Below are 17,028 nucleotides of genomic sequence, written 5' to 3'. Positions count from 1 at the left end.
CACACACACACACACACGCACGCACACACCATCCCCACCGCCGCCAAATGGGAGCAAAGTCGGCACGTAAGTGCTTATACAGTATGTGTATTTGCATGTATGTGTGTGTACTGCACTATTTATTAGTCTCTAGAGGAGTGTATCACACACAGCGACACCACTTCAACTTGCAATGAGAGCCTTCAGTATTAGCAGAGGGCCGGGCACTCTTTAACGATGCTGAGGAAGCCAAACAGCTCGGAAATCGAGCTGATAGAACTAACCTTATTTAATGGCCAGACATCCAAGCCATTTCCCCAAAGAGAATGCCATTTCTGAATGTCATGACCTTTTCTAACCGTGTTTAAAAACCTCCAAGGTCTTCAAGGTGTGGTTTGTCAATAAAAAGATTTTGAAGACTCCTAAAGAGTGGTAAACAGAGAGAAAAGGGATGCATATGCTCATCTCCTAAAGGGTGGTTTATTGTAGATACTGTCATCTGTTGTTGGGTTGATTGAGAGGTTTTTCCTGAGGCCTGTGACAGTGATGGAGGCAGTGTGTGTTTATGTGTGTGTGTGTGTGTGTGTGTGTGTATGTATGTGTGTGTGTGAGAGAGTGTGTGCTAAATGAACTTAAGTGCAAGTCTACACAGTTTTAATAGCATAACTACAAGAGAAATTAAGAAAGAGAAAATGCTTTAAGGGTGCCTGTATGTGTGCACATGATTTAGTGTGTATATTTGTGCACAGACAAGAGTGTGTGCCATTTAGTGTGTGATGGGCAGTGTGGACTGATTTAAAGGCTGGGGGAAATTGTTGTGAAGAGCAGCTTTCTCTGTCCAGGCTTCTCAGAGATAATTGTCTGCCAGAGTAAAACAACACTGTGCAGCAGCACTGCCGCACCAAGCAGAGTTCATCCTGAGAGGGTGAATGGGCGACACTGAAGACATCAAACTTGACAAAAGAAGTAAAGAGGGAATTAAAGAAAAGACAAGAGGTAGGAGTCTGGGGTGTGATTTGAGAAGACCATGGACAAAAATCTTTGCTGTGCCATAAGGACAGAACACATGGATCCACATAATCGATAACACAATGTCTTTGAAGGTGAAACAAGTGCAGGAAGTCAACAGGATTCGTTTAGAAAGCTCTCCCTCTGTGGACAAAGATAGGAGAGTGTGGAAAACCTGACTTAAGAGTAGCAGTAGTGAGCCCTCCCTATCACATTTCCTCCAGTATGATCTTGTATACAAAGTGGAGACCAAATGTGTTTAGACTTGTTCTGTTTGTCTCCAGGCTGTTGTGATTAAGTGGAGCTTGAATTCTGTTTCAGTCAGAGCTGGATGAAATGCAGATCAGTAGCCAACACAGTCACATCTTTGAATGTGTTGTGAAGTGCTGTAAGGAGGAGTTTATGTTCAATTGAGAGAGTGAGCCGAGAACAAAGTTACTGATCTCAGGTGAAAATGTTTTGTATAAACAGTTTAACAAAATTTCTGACCATAAACAAATGTCTGTCATCTAATCATCATGTTACCGTTCCTTAAAAGAGCCCATACAGCAAGTAGTTCATGATATAGAAGATTTGGTATGTTGCTTTTTTAAATTTTACCCAGCATAGAAATAAACATAAATTAATAAAATAAGGTTGATTTACTGCGTAAGTGAATACTGTAAATCCTTACAGTACAACTGACAAACAGCACAAACATATTGAACCTCTCAAGTGTCACTAATCTGGTTGCAGAATTAAGAAGGGAAGAAAATGATTCCGCAACAGACTTAAACAATAAAACAGCAGCTTAAATGCATCTCCATATCATTATGTCTGTGTGTTTGATTTATACAAGTGAAAAAAATCCTAGACTAGATCCCAGAATTTTTATGCAAATTTGGGAGGCAAGGGTTTTTAGAAGAGGTTGCTTTTGGAGGCAGTGGGAACAGTATCTTTACTCCTCAGGCGTCTTCCACTGTCAGTGTCAGTCAGGGTTTGTTTAGAATGGGCAAACTAATTACTGTGTAATTCCCAACACTTATCATGGAGTGACATATAGGCACCCTGTCCCTCTAAGATTCAAATACATGGAGAGAAGACATGCCTTGGGTGGGTAGAATTCCTGAGGTTTAAGTATTATCAGGATAGTTGGCAACAAAGACTCAACCCTGGCACAATCTTATGAAAGACCAGTAATCTTCTGGCAGCCAGCTGTAATATATGAATATATATGAAACCCCACAACAAGCTGTCCAGGCCTGACACTCAAAGTCACAAGTGAGGAGCGCAGGAAATGCGTGTTGCCTGACAGAAGCGGTGAAATAAATGTTCACACAGTATTTTGATGCAGTGTTAATTTTGTCAACCAAACTATCATTTAAAATATTCATTGACAGCATTTTTCCCCAGATGAAAACAAGACTAATATAAATGACTTCTCTACAAATAATTCTATGTTCTTTTCACATTTCAAGTAAAACAAGGGCTGTAATAAGTACATAACAGAGAGCAACTTAAAATAAAGTGCTTCATTTCAAACATGTGAAATAGGCCTAAAAAGTGTAGCTTCAGTTTCCCTTTTTCTTCTTTTTTGCTAACTCCATTTCACATCTTAACAGTCTCAACTAGTCTCTTTTTACAATACATAATCTCAACACATCTGAACAACTTTAACACCTCTTTCTTTCCCTCATATGTCCTACTTTCCCCACTGATTCCTCTGCTGTTATCTCTTGTCTTGTCTCTCCCCTTTCTGTGTAGCCTCCATCACTGACTTGATTGGGTGAGTAGTATCATGTGACCAGTACCATAAAGGCTAGAAAAGCTGTGCCGGGTAAAAAAGAAACGTGCTGTCCAAATTGAATAATTCTCAGTAATTGATAGGTTATAGGTCCAGCTCCAGACAGGGCAGCGTCTGGGTCCGGGGTGACCACGGTGACCTGTTATTGACCTTTGCGGTAGAGGATCAACAATAGGGAAAAAAGATCAATGTTGAAACAGTCAGGGTTTGTCAGTGAAAAAGGCACTGTGTATGTTACCCATTACAGTCTGGTACAAGCAAGTAATCTGCAACTTTTCTGCTAACCTTGCAATAACACAACACGTGTAGCCATGACACGTGGACACAGCTAGAATAAAACACCTTTAGTTTCTGTTGACTACAACAACACTGAAACTGCAGCTCAGTGGATATGCAGAATCCAACTCATGTTCATTTAAGATACCTTCTCAGCTCCTAGTGCTTATGAGCTGGATACAAAAAAAACTGAAGAGTGATGCAAAGTAGAGCCTCCTAACAACTGAGCAACGCCTGAAGAATGCATTTACCGTATTTCGAAGGGCAATGACAACATGTCCAAAGCCCTCTCTCCATTAGTGGTAAAAGTGTTCTCTCTTTTACCTCAAAATTATACCCATTTAACTCTGCTGAAGAGTGCTCTCACCAGAGATGTGAGAGAGGGAAGGCCTAAAGCACTGCACAGTGTGAACTCACTGCAATCTACAAATTGGCCAAAAAGCCATCTTTTCTGATTTACCGCGGCCTCTACTGTAAGTGTGTGGCTAACTTCAATCATCCTCCTTAATGCACTAACCATTAGAGTCTGTCCTGAAAGAGAATATACCCTGGTGTCTCAATTATAGACCAAGACTGAATCTCTACAGCAGCCTTTCGTGGCCATAAAAGGAAATGACTATCCATTTTCTGCTTCAGCTCTCACACAGCAACTGCAGAGTCCTGTCTGCTGTTTGGGACCAGCAAAACTCATCTTTCCAACTGAATTGTCTTATTAATCACCCTGACTGCTGTGGCGAGAGTGCCAATTAAAGTTGGAAAAAGATTTGAATTGACAAAAAACATTTTCCTCATGCCTTTTACAGTGACTTCACTTTTGTGCTCTTTTCTTCTTGTTTGCAGAACTTTCAATTCAAGAGGAAGGATGCAGGTTCTAAAAAACAGTTGTAAATACAACATCAAAAATGGGGAAGGATGTCACAGACCTGAAAGCGCTACAATGCATAATGAGCTTTGATCTTCTGGGTACAGCGGTAGATGTGTGAGATTTGGTGATCTGCAAATTCTGAAAAGTTAGGCTAGAGGGAAAAAATTTAAGTGACAGCATCGGGGATAAAAGCACCGCCTGCAACAAGAGCTCAAATAAGAGGTGGGAATAAACACATGAAAGAAAGACGTTTTTTTTGGCACAATTTAAAAACTGGAAAGGCTCTGACACATCTCAGTTTTAATACCTTCCACCAATATTCCCCCAAATACTGAGAAATATCCATGAAAGATGAACAGAGAAAAAATGAAGTCTGTGAAATAGTTTTCTTGTTCTTCTGAAGGTAGTTATTACGGTTTCGGTGCGCACTGCTGTGTTTCTTCTGTGTGTGCGTGGGACTGACAGCGCAGCCAGGTTTGCATTTAATGGCCGGTACTCCTGAGGAGATGCGAAGTGGGAGAGATCATCAGAGGCAGAGAGGAGAATGGTACATGTTCCCACATGAACAAGAGAGGCAGAGACAGAGATACTCAGTGAGAGAGATGTGGGGTAAGTACAATAATCTGCTGATAGGGAGGGAAGGAGGGAAGAGGACATTTATATCAGACACAGGTGGAAAGCAGCCCTGAAAATGAGTCTTTACGGAGAGCAGAGAGGAACAGCGGCTAAGGCCCATGAAATATGTACAATAATCTATTGATGTAGTTAAGTTTGGAGGGAGGAGTGGTCCTTTGAGGGAGTCCAAAGTGTGTTCTGAATGCTCTATCAGAGGTTAGAATCAGTAATGTCAGGTTATACAGGACTGCTGCTAAAGCAACTTTCCTAATATCTATTAACCTACTATATACGACACGATTTAAGAGCTCCAGGTTTTCAGTTGCAAAATTTTTTAACATCAACAATACATAATATACATAATATAACCATATCTGCATGTTCCTCTTTCATGTCTTTTGGTTTAATGAGTGAGTTAATTTGCCCTTATTAGCCTTTAGTTGCCCCTAGGGAGCAGTGATGAGACTGCAGTGAACACAGCTCCCTCAGATCTAAAACAGGAAGTGAGCTAGTTAATTGTGGTGATGCTTGTTGGCTAATCAGTTCAGTAGCATCAAATCTGTTTACTGTTTACTGGATACTCAAGGATGTTTGAACTGTGTATACTAATACATTTCGTTTTTATATTTGACACCTTATTCATTAAAACATGGAGCTTGGTCACTATTCCCTGTCTCCTGTGGCGTTAGCCTAGTTGTTAATTTGTGTACACCCTAAATACACAAGGAGGACAGTACACTGCATATACCAAGATCATGGTTATGGTGAGTTTGGTTTGGATATGGTTATGGTTAGGCAACTACAAAACTTAGTTAAGGTTAGTCAGAGATCATGGTTACTGGTAATAAAATGGCAGTACAGTAATTGCTGTCGTCTGTAATGGAACGTGGACTCTGATCATGCTACATGCATTTACCCTCCCCTGACTTCCACACCATTACAATTTACTTAGCTACATATAGGGCACATTACGTACTACACTAAGCACTGCCATTAGATGTGAATGTGAACGTACTAACTGGTATGTCCTTCAATCATTTTGTAATTTGTGTATAACATCCGCACAATCCACATTTATTTCTTTGTTGCAATGCTTAAAAAAATTTTTTTTTTTTTTTTAAAAGTCCTTTTTTTTTTAAGCATATCGTGAGCGTTTCATTATTAATCAACCAAAACAAATAAGGGGAAAGAGACATCACTTTGTTTTAGAACATCCTTCCCAGCACAGTAACACAAAATCAATTTCATCAACGGTATCTCCCACATCTAACTAATCAGTTATAGCACTCAAAATGTGTTTTAGGGCACTATAATAAAAAGCCCAGGCAGCCACAGCAAAAGACCCCTAATGACCAATATCACACAAACAAGCGAGTACCAATCAGCCAAATAACAAAAATAACACTTCCCTTGATTAATACTCATTAAAAGGAATTACAGAGAGGAAACACAGGATCATACAGCAGTCATATTGTGTGCTATTAGAGTATCAAAGTAATGGCTTTCATTTCCTGAAAGCATATGCTGTATGGAGTAAGGTAATGCAAGTGTTGTCGGAAGGCATGGAAACTGTTGATCAATTAAATGAACTGTGGAAACACTGGCACACTTTGATATTTCAGAGGATCATGCTGTAAAGCTCAGGAGCGCTATAAAATGAGATAATCAGTGGCCTTACTAAATGCTGGATATACCCTGTATAATGTGCATTATATAATGAGCAGTTTCCTAAATGCAGTCACTGGAGGCTTTGTTTTCCTATTTACATTTCATTAGATATAATATATCTTTGAGCAAAGGAGGGAATGTGTGTTTAATTTCTTGAACCTTTGAACCTGTTTCCTTTAACAACAGGTTTTCGACTGAGGAAGCTCACAGGAGAAAACCCACCGTCTATTTACGTTGTACAAGGTTCTAGGTGTCATGTATGATAGATGACATGCCATCTGCTTATCAGGACCTTCCAGAGATGATTGGGCGAGTTAGCACTCGGTGAAAATGAAGGTCAGCATATCACCTCAAAACAAACCGTACAGCACAGAAGTCTGGTTGGCCTTGCGGTGGTGAGAGGAGGGTGCAGAGGGGGTTTGCATGGCTCTTGATCTTGCCACCATATAACTGATAAGGCTGGTAGAAAATGCACTGCCAAAAAGGATTATCTGTGGGTAGCTCAGTGTGTCTGACACCAGGCATGCTGGGTAAAGAGAGGCAGGGCTGTTTACTTTTCCTCAAGCAGTTTAACACTGTAGTTTCAACAAGTCCAGTCCTCTAGGAATTACAGTACCAGTCTACGCAGACAAGACCCTAATGCAAGCTTATCAGTAGGAGATATTCCACCCTATTGAATATTTCATGAGTGCAGTGTATTTATACCGCCATTACCTGGGGGTGACTCACAAACCCAAGTAGTCAGTATTAGTGACTAGATTGTAATTGCCACTTGACGCAGTTTAACTACAGTGCTTGTGGCTCATGCTTTTGGCTACAGAAGTTTAAAAGGAACAGGACACATAACCACCGTTAACACTGAGATCTTTTTTAGCTGTTTTTGGGTGAAACGCAGCTTCTATAGGTTTCCTGAGCTGATGAGTTCTACGCAATTCACCTCATGATGAAGTCTTCATCAACAATACCTAAATCTGATCAATGGCAAAAAAACAAAGCAGCATCTTAGTTTGTTTTTAGTAGAGTGCAAGTTCGGGAGCTGGTTGATTTATGGGGTTTTGAGGGTTGCAGGAGGAGAGAGATGACAGAGTCAGCGCTCTGTGTGAAGTGAGAGTCAGGGGATGGAAAAAAAAGCCCCTTTTGAAATCTGGTACCTGGTACTGTTTGACTGACTTGGAGTGTCAGATTTCTCATCTAAGATGAAAATGTCTGAAAAGATAACATATGGGATGAGAACCAAGTTTAGTTTGAAAGGAACTACAGAGCAGATGGAGATGGTGTTACGCAATTAGTGATGTGGACCGATTGACAGTGATTAGTGTGATTGATTGTGTCTGGGGTTAAACGAAGGACAGGCAGATCTATCCAACTCATTCAATGACATCCGCGGAATCCAATATCAATCTCTAAGTAGGTTTCCTCCTGTACAATGTCAGAAATAATCCTGATGGAAATTAAGGACATACTGTGGCAGCAAAAACATATTACTCTGCCTTAAAGCCAAAGATACCTTTAATATTCTTTTAGCTTTCCTTCCACGACTTTTGTGAATATTTCACTTGCACACAAATTCAGCATGGCCCAGTATTCAGGTTATCAATAATAATCAGTATTCCAGTAGTCTATGTGGACATGTGGCATATGTTGGAGCATATGTTTCAGAATATATTGCAAGGATTTAGTATGCACTGCTACAGGGCCCTGGAGCAGGATCACTCTCCCCGTTAATAGTTAGCATTTTCAGTAAAGAAGTGCCATATTTACATACTTAGCTGTATTTAGAGCAATGAGCTCTTAGCTCAACATGTAAAATATTTTGAAGCGAATTAATGGATATAGGAGGCAGTCTCTCCATTTCACCAGTTCTGATGTTGTGACTTTCATCTTGAAATATGGCTAGGAATAGAAGTTTTGTTTGATGTGACACCATATTGACAACAGCCCCACAGACAGAGACGTTGTTTCAAACAAAAAGAAATCTCATGGTCACTTTGCCTTCATTACAAGGCAGGAGCTGATAGCAACCAATATTCAGGCTCAGGAGAAATTGAGAGGTTTGCTCCTCATTTACAATGGACTTCCTCAGCTGAACAGGGTGAACATCTAAAATCTTTAATTTAAAATGTTCCTTCAAACTGTTGCTTTTTTATCTGTATTAATTCCCACTGAGGCCAACATGGAATAAAAACATGATAAAAAGTGCAGAAGTTTTCAAACTTTAATGAACACAGCTAAAGATGCATTATGTATTAGGGCTAAAGTTAGAAAATGTTGCAACAGTATTTTGAAAAACAGTCAGCTGCGGATTTAATCACCAAAGTAATGTATTACATGGTTTCAAAGACAGACTAAATGTGCTTATGAGCCTTTTCCAGTAATAGTTAGTCTAATATTTACAAAGTGATGGCCAAGAGAGAATATTAATTTAGAACTTAAGAGAAAAATGCCAAGTTGTTTATTTGTTGAGAAGACCTTGCACAGTGTAATGTCAGCAAAATGTGCCTGAGGGTCCAACTTGTACCAACATCAGATAACAAAACAAAGAATTGGGAGAGGAAAAGCATAACCTAACCTTGTTTAAAGTCATCTTCCAAAGAAGACATTACCCCAATTTCAGACACAAATTAGCCAGCTATCCTTTGATTAAAGAAGCTTTACATGCTCACTAAAATAATTTGATTAACACTGCTCCCTGAGCCTTAGGGAGCTGAGTGAGTGGCTTTTGAATTTTGGAGGACTTAGAAAGAATACTTAATAAGGTAGATTATCTCTTTGATGTTGTGCTCTGGACCTTGTATAAAGAAAGATATATGACCTACCTTTGCTCTAAATCAATCAGAAAATGGGCTTCATTAAGCTGGTGAGACTTTCAATTTCAAAGGCTCTACATAAAGAAACTGATTTCACTGTTTGTTCACATAAAATGCATACAAAACAAAATGTGGAGCACTGCTCTGGATTAAAAGTTGATCATTCTTAAAGGTTGCTCCATCATGGATCCGCTCATCACACAGCACATCCGTGTTTTATGGCCTACTCCACAGTATCACCAAGACACGTAAACCTTCATGGACTCATTAATCTGTGTTTCCTATCTCCTACTGCTTCATACTGGGTCGGGGGGAGGGTCAAATAAATGCTTCGCATGCCAGGCTTCCAAGATACATGACAGCATTACAGTTACCTCCTCCGTAATTAGGTCTGATTATACCAGATATTGGAAAAAAAATCATCACGCGGTATGAAAAATGAGGCCAAAGAACAGGATTAGTAGAGTGAGAGTGAAATAGTATGTGGCTCATCTTCACTTAGCTACACTCAGGCTGTCTGAATTTTGTTTATTTGTGAGAGAACATGGCACATGGGAATCAGACAGAGTCGCACACATTATGTATAATGCATGTAATATTCCTTGAACCAGTAGCACTGTACACTGTGCCTCGCAAAGACATGAAATCTGGCTTAGTACAGTGTTAAGAACATTGTTTTTCTACTGTCAAGTGATTTGCGGAAATAAACGGAAGTGAAAGCCTGTGGCAGCATATGCTATTATCACAGATCTACATTTCACTGGGATGACAGGGTGGCACCAAACCAGATGCTTCGGAGTATTGGAGCAGTGCTTTATGTTTAGGTAAATACGTACAAATCCATACGCTTAAGATAAAACAAGCTTAAGACCTTTATTGTCAACAAAATGTGGAATATTACCATTTTCTACATAGGCAGTGTAAACTTTAATGAGCGGTGGATGGCAGCGACAGATGGTTTCTATATGTGTCTCTGGTTCCCTGACAAGTGTGAACATATCTTTATATTTTGTTCAAGAAACTATAAAAATATGAGGATTTCAAGTGTCAGAGGTCAAAGTTACAGTTGCTGTACGTATAGAAAAAACTACACAAGGTAAAATGTTCACAACAGTGCACTTTCATCAGATACCTGAGCAGTCACATATTGACTAAAACACTAACATACCATAAAAAATGTAAAAACATATTAAAATATAATGTGTTGTTGAGTTTGTTGTTGAAGTGATTTTAGAGGTACTGCTAGATGGATTTTTTTAAACTAGGCTAGCCCTTCCCCCTTGCTTCCAGTCTTTATGCTAAGTTAAACTCACTGTCTACTGACTATAGCTTCACAGTTACTGTACACACATGACGGTGGTATCAGTCTTCTCATCAAACTCTCGGCAAGACAGCACATAACCATACTTCTCAAAATTATTATTCTCAAAACTAACAATAATAACAAATATAACTGCAAGCAGCAATGTGCGGGCCAAGCAGCCCAGCAGGCCAGAGTTGTCATGGAAAAATGATGTTATTGTAAGCACGCACAGCAAGCTTCATGTCAGTTGATTAAAGACTGGCTGAGACGGTATTACCAGAAACAAGACTGTCTTTTTAGGGCAAACATGTCAATGGTTATTAGCCAAAACCTATTTTTACTTACTGCGGTGACCCCTAGAGGCCAGGTGACAGCGATGATTTTGGGCTTCCTTTAATGTGATGGTCTGGATACATACAAGCTGTTGCTGTATGCTAATTTCTTGTTTAGTGGCTTCGATGACGTTTTTGATTTTGAACTTTGAGGAGTAGCAACACAGTTTTTGATAAACTCCAAAATGTCTCCTGCATCAATTAGGTTGACCTGACAAGTTGCCATTTCTCAACCTTGGGCTCTTCTATGATATTACCAAACACAATAATTTGGATTTTAAGGCAAACACATCAACAGTTATATGGCAAAATGCAATTTCTATTATTCCAGCGCCCCCCTAAAGGTCCAAGGACACCAGATTTCTTGAGCTACCGCCTAACGAGGCCCTGAGTCCATGTATGAAGTTTATCTTTCATACATTACAGTGTAGGTGAGCTATGGCCTCACCTCCTGTTAGGCAGCTTTGCGATTTGTAATTAGCTGTGATAAAACAAATTTTAGTGAAGATTGGCCAAAGTTTATCTGTGGAGTAGCGAAAAAAACACTTAAAATCCAATATGGCGGATGATCCAATATGGTAACTCCTTTTTGAAAGTCAGGCATACGGTTCAAAAGTTACACGTGTGAATGCACCTCAAACTTTGACCTGTTGGTGGCACCAGAGCGCTTGAGGCACAGACATGAAACTTGGTGACAAGCATCACAGGAATGTCCTCAATCAGTGTGTCAAATTTCAAAACTTTTTACCATACGGTTCGGGGGGATGTCATAAACTCCCATTGCAGAGGAAGAAAAAGAACAGAAGAAGAAAAGATACACAATGGGTGGCACAGCCCTAAATAATGACAATAATAATAATAAAAATGAAAATGTAGTTCATGGAAAAGGTTCATGTGCCATTGTCCAACAGAGAAAGTCCATTTTCAGTAGTCAGTAGTCAGAGTCTAGATATTGGGCCAGTAAGAGAGATAAGAACATTGAGCCGGACTGTTCGGGCTGAGTGCGAGTGGGTTGGGGGTTGGGAGGTGTGGGGGGGTGTCACACTTTCTGTTGTGGCGTCTGATAGCAGTGGGCAAAAGTGAGCGCTTGAAGAGCTCCGGCTTGCTCTGTGGTGGGATGAGCTGGATGCAGAATGTGCGGTCCATCTGCCACAGTTCGTCATAGAGTGAGTGGGAGGGGTTATCCAGGATGGCGTTCATCATGTCCATCATCCTCCTCTCTGCCACTACCCCCAGACTGTGCAGTTCCAGCCCCACCACAGAGCTGGCCTTACTTACAAGCTAAATGAGTCAGCTGGCATCATCAGTGTTGATGCCGCCTCCCTAACACACTACAGCCAAGAACGGCGCCCAGGCCACTGCAGCAGCCTGTTGCACACACTGAAGGAGCTCAGTTTCTTCAGGAGAACTTTCAGCCATGGCTTTTCCTGAAAAGGGTTTTGCTGTGTGACCTCTTTCCGGATGATAACCGGAGCAGGGGACCTCCTGCTTGTACGTGTGTGAACCATCATGTCTTTCCTTTTGTTGATAAGAGCTTCAAGTGGTTGTTGTTGACCACTTAAGATAAACGACTTATTCCCATGTTGTACGTTTTGCAGAGTACTCAGGGATAAGTCAGTGCATTTTGAAAGCATTTTCCAATTTCCAAATTTCTAGCACCATTCCAATTCAAAAACATAATTCACACTTTGGTTATCCAAAAGATTCACACTGTATTTGTCAATAAAATTAGTTGTGGTTTATTTTCACTATTTTCTACGCTCTGCTTTGTATGCATACACTTGCTGTTTCTACTGTTTTACAGGTTTTTTTTTTTTTTAATTTTATTGATTTATCTGTTTTTGGACTGATTTCTTACCTTTTAAGCAACCACTGGTTTCCATTTATTTCAGGATACTAATTACTGCTCTTCCAACTTGCTCAAAATACTGCACGTTTATTATTTAAGTGTTACAGTTGGGACCCTTGTGAAAACTGTCCTTGTGGCACAAGGGTGTCCACCGTTTGTCTCTGAAAGATCAGAGTATATGAGCTCTGAGTCCAAAAAATCCAATATCTAGTGTGCAAATAGGATCCAATTAAACTGCACATTAACATCTGCACTGATTTTTCTTAGAGTAGTACCGGCATAGCCAGATTAGAAATAAAATCAGAATGACTGATGTTGCCTATTAACACTGTTTTCTCTCTGTAATTTGAATTTTTTTTGTCATTTGCCCTGAATCAATGGACTGAAACATGCACTGCTGCAAGTGCTGTGGGTGAGCAATTTTTCTACTTCAGATTTCCTGATTTGCTTACCTTACAGACCAGATTTCCATTCCTTATTTTAGGAGGACATCTTCCCAAACTAATTCACAGGGGAAATAAAAGCAGATGATAACCTGTTAAAATTAATTATTAAATGCGATTAAACAACGGTTGGGACAAAGAGCCATTTGCAGGGATCTAAAATAATTCCCTTTGCCAAACCACTTAGTGAGGTCGCCATCAAAAAATTAACTTCAAATACAACTTGGAACAAAACAAGAACAGTGGGTCGGTGAGTGAGTTTATCTCTACGATTGAAACCACTGGTGTTCCTTTGGACCATGAAATTGTCATTTGTTCTGCAAGTGTTACATCAAATGAGAGTTCAGGGCCATGCCAGGACTGTTCGTTGCTGCTGAGCTTATTTTAACTTGTTATCTGACAGAATCTCCACAGATAATTATATTTGGCTCCGATAGACAGGTAGAGAACGCAGGCGAGCACGTGCTAATCCGGGGCTGTGCCTCCAAAAAACCCCAGGAGGAAAACGATGGCGTCTCGCCAGAGAGCTGGATGAAAAGTCAGAAAAACTCTTAGCAGTTTCCTCATGCAATATGAATCCTCACATGTGATTAGATTTGCACCATAAGTCCAGGTGTTTGAATATTTCAACATGTTTTCATTTCAATGTCTATTGTGACCATTCCTGCCAGTGAAAGCTTTTTAGTGTGAGTGCATGTCTGCATGTTACTGTGCGTGTGAACAGTATTAAGCAAAAATAATGTAACCAGCATGAGAGATTACATTCTGCGACTTGCTTAAAACCATTAGAGAGGGAGAAAAGACGACCAGGCAGAGGGGATTACTCTGGGCTGGAATGTGGAAGCGGGAGAATACAGCGAGGGGGGAAACAAGGGCGACATTGACAGTGTAGCACCGACAACAGCACTAGCAGGAGATCAGGTTAAAGAGGGTGGCAGAGCGCCAACTGATTGTTCTAGAAAGAGGAAAGAACAGAGACAGAAAGGAGGGAGAGGGATATAGGAAGATTAAGACACAGAAAGAGAGAGGGAGGCAGAAAGGGAGTGATAAAAGTACAAAGGCTGCGGAGATTCCATCTTGCAAACAACAAACCAAGGGCCTTTGACACCAACAGCGTCCTGCCTTTGATGTATACTGCATTTAGCTAGCACTGTGGAGCAGGAGAGTGGTGGTGTTGGTGGTGAGAAAGCCAGAAAGAGAAGAAGAAGAAGAAGCCATCAGCATTATGAAAAGCACCAGACCCAGAGGCATAGAGGCATATGGAACAGCCACTTTGATGACTACTACTGTTTGCTCCACGTGGGGGTGGTGGTGGCAGAAGTGGGGTTTAATGAAAGGAAAGGGGGCAGGGTGTTGCGATGACGCAGGGTGCAGGAGGTATATGTAGCCAGGCTGTAGAAGCCAGCCCAAAATTAACAAAAAATAAATAAATAAAATAAATTCAAAAGAAGGAAATGCAAACAAAAGAAATAAAGGACATACAATGAAGCTGTACACCCAGAAGTCATTCCAGCCAGCCAATTGAAATAAATCAAGATGGAGGAGAGGATTTCGGCTCAGGTTAGTATGAGGCAGCGGACCTCTTTGCTGATTTGGTGTACAGCATGGTGACATACTGACCTGGGCTTGAGACAGCACTAGTGGTGGTGGGTTCAATAATTGCTAAAGGGAAGGAGAGGGGGGGAAGAGGGAGGGGGAGGGAAAGAGGACATTCATGTATTATTAACAGAATGGAGACGTAAAATAAAAAATAAAAATGCATGCAAGGACAAAAGGACAGGGAATGGAGACAAATCCTCTCCATGCATTAAGGACCGGTGTCTCAGTGGCAAGATGCAACCTCCACATGCTCATAAACAACACGTTTCATCCCCCCAGTCGCCTCGGATTTGCATGGGTTACAGCGAAGACAAAAACTGAGGGGAACCTGGGAACTGAGGCTGCTCCAAAGCCCCGAAGGTGTTTTGTGACCGGGCAAAAAAACTTTCATCATACTTCTGGTATGCTAAACAACTGGCTGTGTCTCACTTTGATAGTGCAAGATCACACCATGCTCAGTTAGCACCCATAATTTCATCTGCACCTGCCGGGTAGTTCTTAAATCACATCAGTTTAACTTTATTTTCCCTTTCCAGAGGCTATAGCGCAGTTTGCCATATTATGTCCTTCTTTAAGGTTGCATGAACTGACTAAAAAAAAAAAAAAAAAAAAAAAAAAAAAAGAAACTTTTAGTCTGGCTTTGATCCCTCTGAGGAGCGAACTCAAGAGTCCCAATCTGATTACCTTATGAACTCATTTCAGGCTGAGCCACTGGTGGCATTTGGGAGATGGAATAATGTGGCGTCCATGAATGTTCAGTCTAGTGTGTCAGACTACTAGAACTAAGTGTATCGACCGAAGCACGGCAGCATGAAGTGTATGTGTAAAATGTCACACAGAGTAGATTTTATGCTTAGTCACATTTGTGGTAAAGATGTTCCTGTAGATTTTGGTGCAGAAGGAATCAAAATTCCATCTATAATAGCTACTAAACTGATGCAAGGGTCAAACAGGTCCAGGTAATAAAAGTGACGCATGATAGTGTAGCCCAAGAAAAAAAAAAAAAAAAAAAACATAACACATTTGGGTGTTGATAAGGTTACTGACACCAATGACCTAATAATTAGCCAATTTCTTTGATTTCTGGCTTCCAAAACTTGAGAGTTAAATCCAGACTCTGCTGTGAGGAATACATTATTTAATGCTACTTTGGTTTGAAGATATCACTGTAATGTAAACATTGCTGCCCATTTGATCTGAAGTTGAAGTGAAACAAATAAATAAATAACATGGCTTTCTGTTTGGTAAACAAGCATTGAGATAAGCTGTGACCAGGTTTGTGCGGTGACTCACTTGGGAGCAGAATCGGGGATGTGTGGCAAAGCAAAGCTTTACCATGAGCGCCATCAAGTCAAAGCGACGCAGTGGTCGGGCTCATAGGGTTGTTTTCAGCTTTGCGTTTTTGACACAAACAGTGAGACTTGTACTTGCAGCGAAAAAACAACTATTTATACTCCCCACAAAGGTATAAACCAACTTCCTCCAGAAGGCTTCATGGCAGAGGAGGAGCTTATCTGTCACAAGGGAAACCATGGCAGCCATGATTACACCTCACACGCATTTCACACACAAAAAGAATTCTACTTTAGGTTGTTGCAGTGAGCTGCTGTATCTAGGGCATGCAACAGTGCAGAAGCCTACTTAGACTCTCCATTTTAATCCATTTACATGGGAACTTTCAATTGCTCACCTCGTCCACACCATGCTCTCAATCTGTAATCTGTGTCGCTTTTCTCAAGTGTGAACTGTGTAATGGCCGTCTTGCTGTTATAAAGGCCACTGTGATACCAACAACAATAAAACATTTGCTTCTGACTGATTCCATCATTCTATTTGAAGGGGAAATTGTGTAGGAATCAGTATTCATACGTGGAATGATACGCCTTTTCCATCGGTATATTGGTGGAGAAATGGTCGAATTAATCTTTTCTTCCACAAATGTTTCCACTTCAAGTACTCCTGGGGGAGCCGATATGTGAAGGCAGTTTCTTTTTAGTTCTTTCTTCAAACAGGCAGGCGGGTGCTATCTGATTAATACTTGAGCATGAATTCACCAGTGAATCATTTCATGAGCTCTCAGACACTCCTCCATTACTGTGGAACATATCTTTTGACATGCAATCTTTCCCTCACAGCTCCAGACTGACTTGGACTCTTTCTCTCATTCAGCACAGCAACGCATCATTTCACGTACTGTAAACGCCAGTCGACCTCTTGCACAGCTTGCTCACTTGCAAGATAAAACACATTAGTTTTCGCAGCTATTTCATTTCATGGATTGCTATTCTCTTTGTTTCCTGTAGACGGGATATTGTAAGAGATTTATGTGACATGATTTGTGGGAATCACTGTTCATGTTGGCCCTGTTCAGAGTTTAGCTCATCCAAGGTAATCCAATGTTAATACTTAAGTTACACACACACACCTACATTTCACCGAACAGACAAGACAGGAAGTTGATAAAAGCAAAGATCCACACAGATATCTATATGATCTCAATT

General features: G+C 40.6%; 1 protein-coding gene across 3 annotated transcripts in view; it reads right to left on the bottom strand.

The window, feature by feature from the left end:
- Positions 1-17,028, bottom strand: part of negr1 (neuronal growth regulator 1) — a 134,232-nt gene that overhangs the window by 15,554 nt on the left and 101,650 nt on the right. For 2 of the 3 annotated variants that reach the window (XM_087175315.1, XM_023411034.2), the window contains exon 7: positions 14,549-14,590. The exons of the other annotated variant lie outside the window; for it this stretch is intronic. In XM_087175315.1, coding sequence (XP_087031441.1) covers positions 14,549-14,590 — 42 coding nt within the window. The remainder of the gene's footprint in view (positions 1-14,548; positions 14,591-17,028) is intronic. 3 annotated transcript variants of the gene reach the window in all.

This window comes from Seriola lalandi, unplaced genomic scaffold (assembly GCF_002814215.2).
Source record: "Seriola lalandi dorsalis isolate HSWRI2012SDOR001 ecotype SW California unplaced genomic scaffold, Sedor1 jcf7180002054446, whole genome shotgun sequence".
Taxonomy (NCBI): Eukaryota; Metazoa; Chordata; class Actinopteri; order Carangiformes; family Carangidae; genus Seriola; species Seriola lalandi.
Note: the sequence above shows the minus strand (reverse complement) of the source record. Positions and strands in the feature narration are given on the sequence as shown.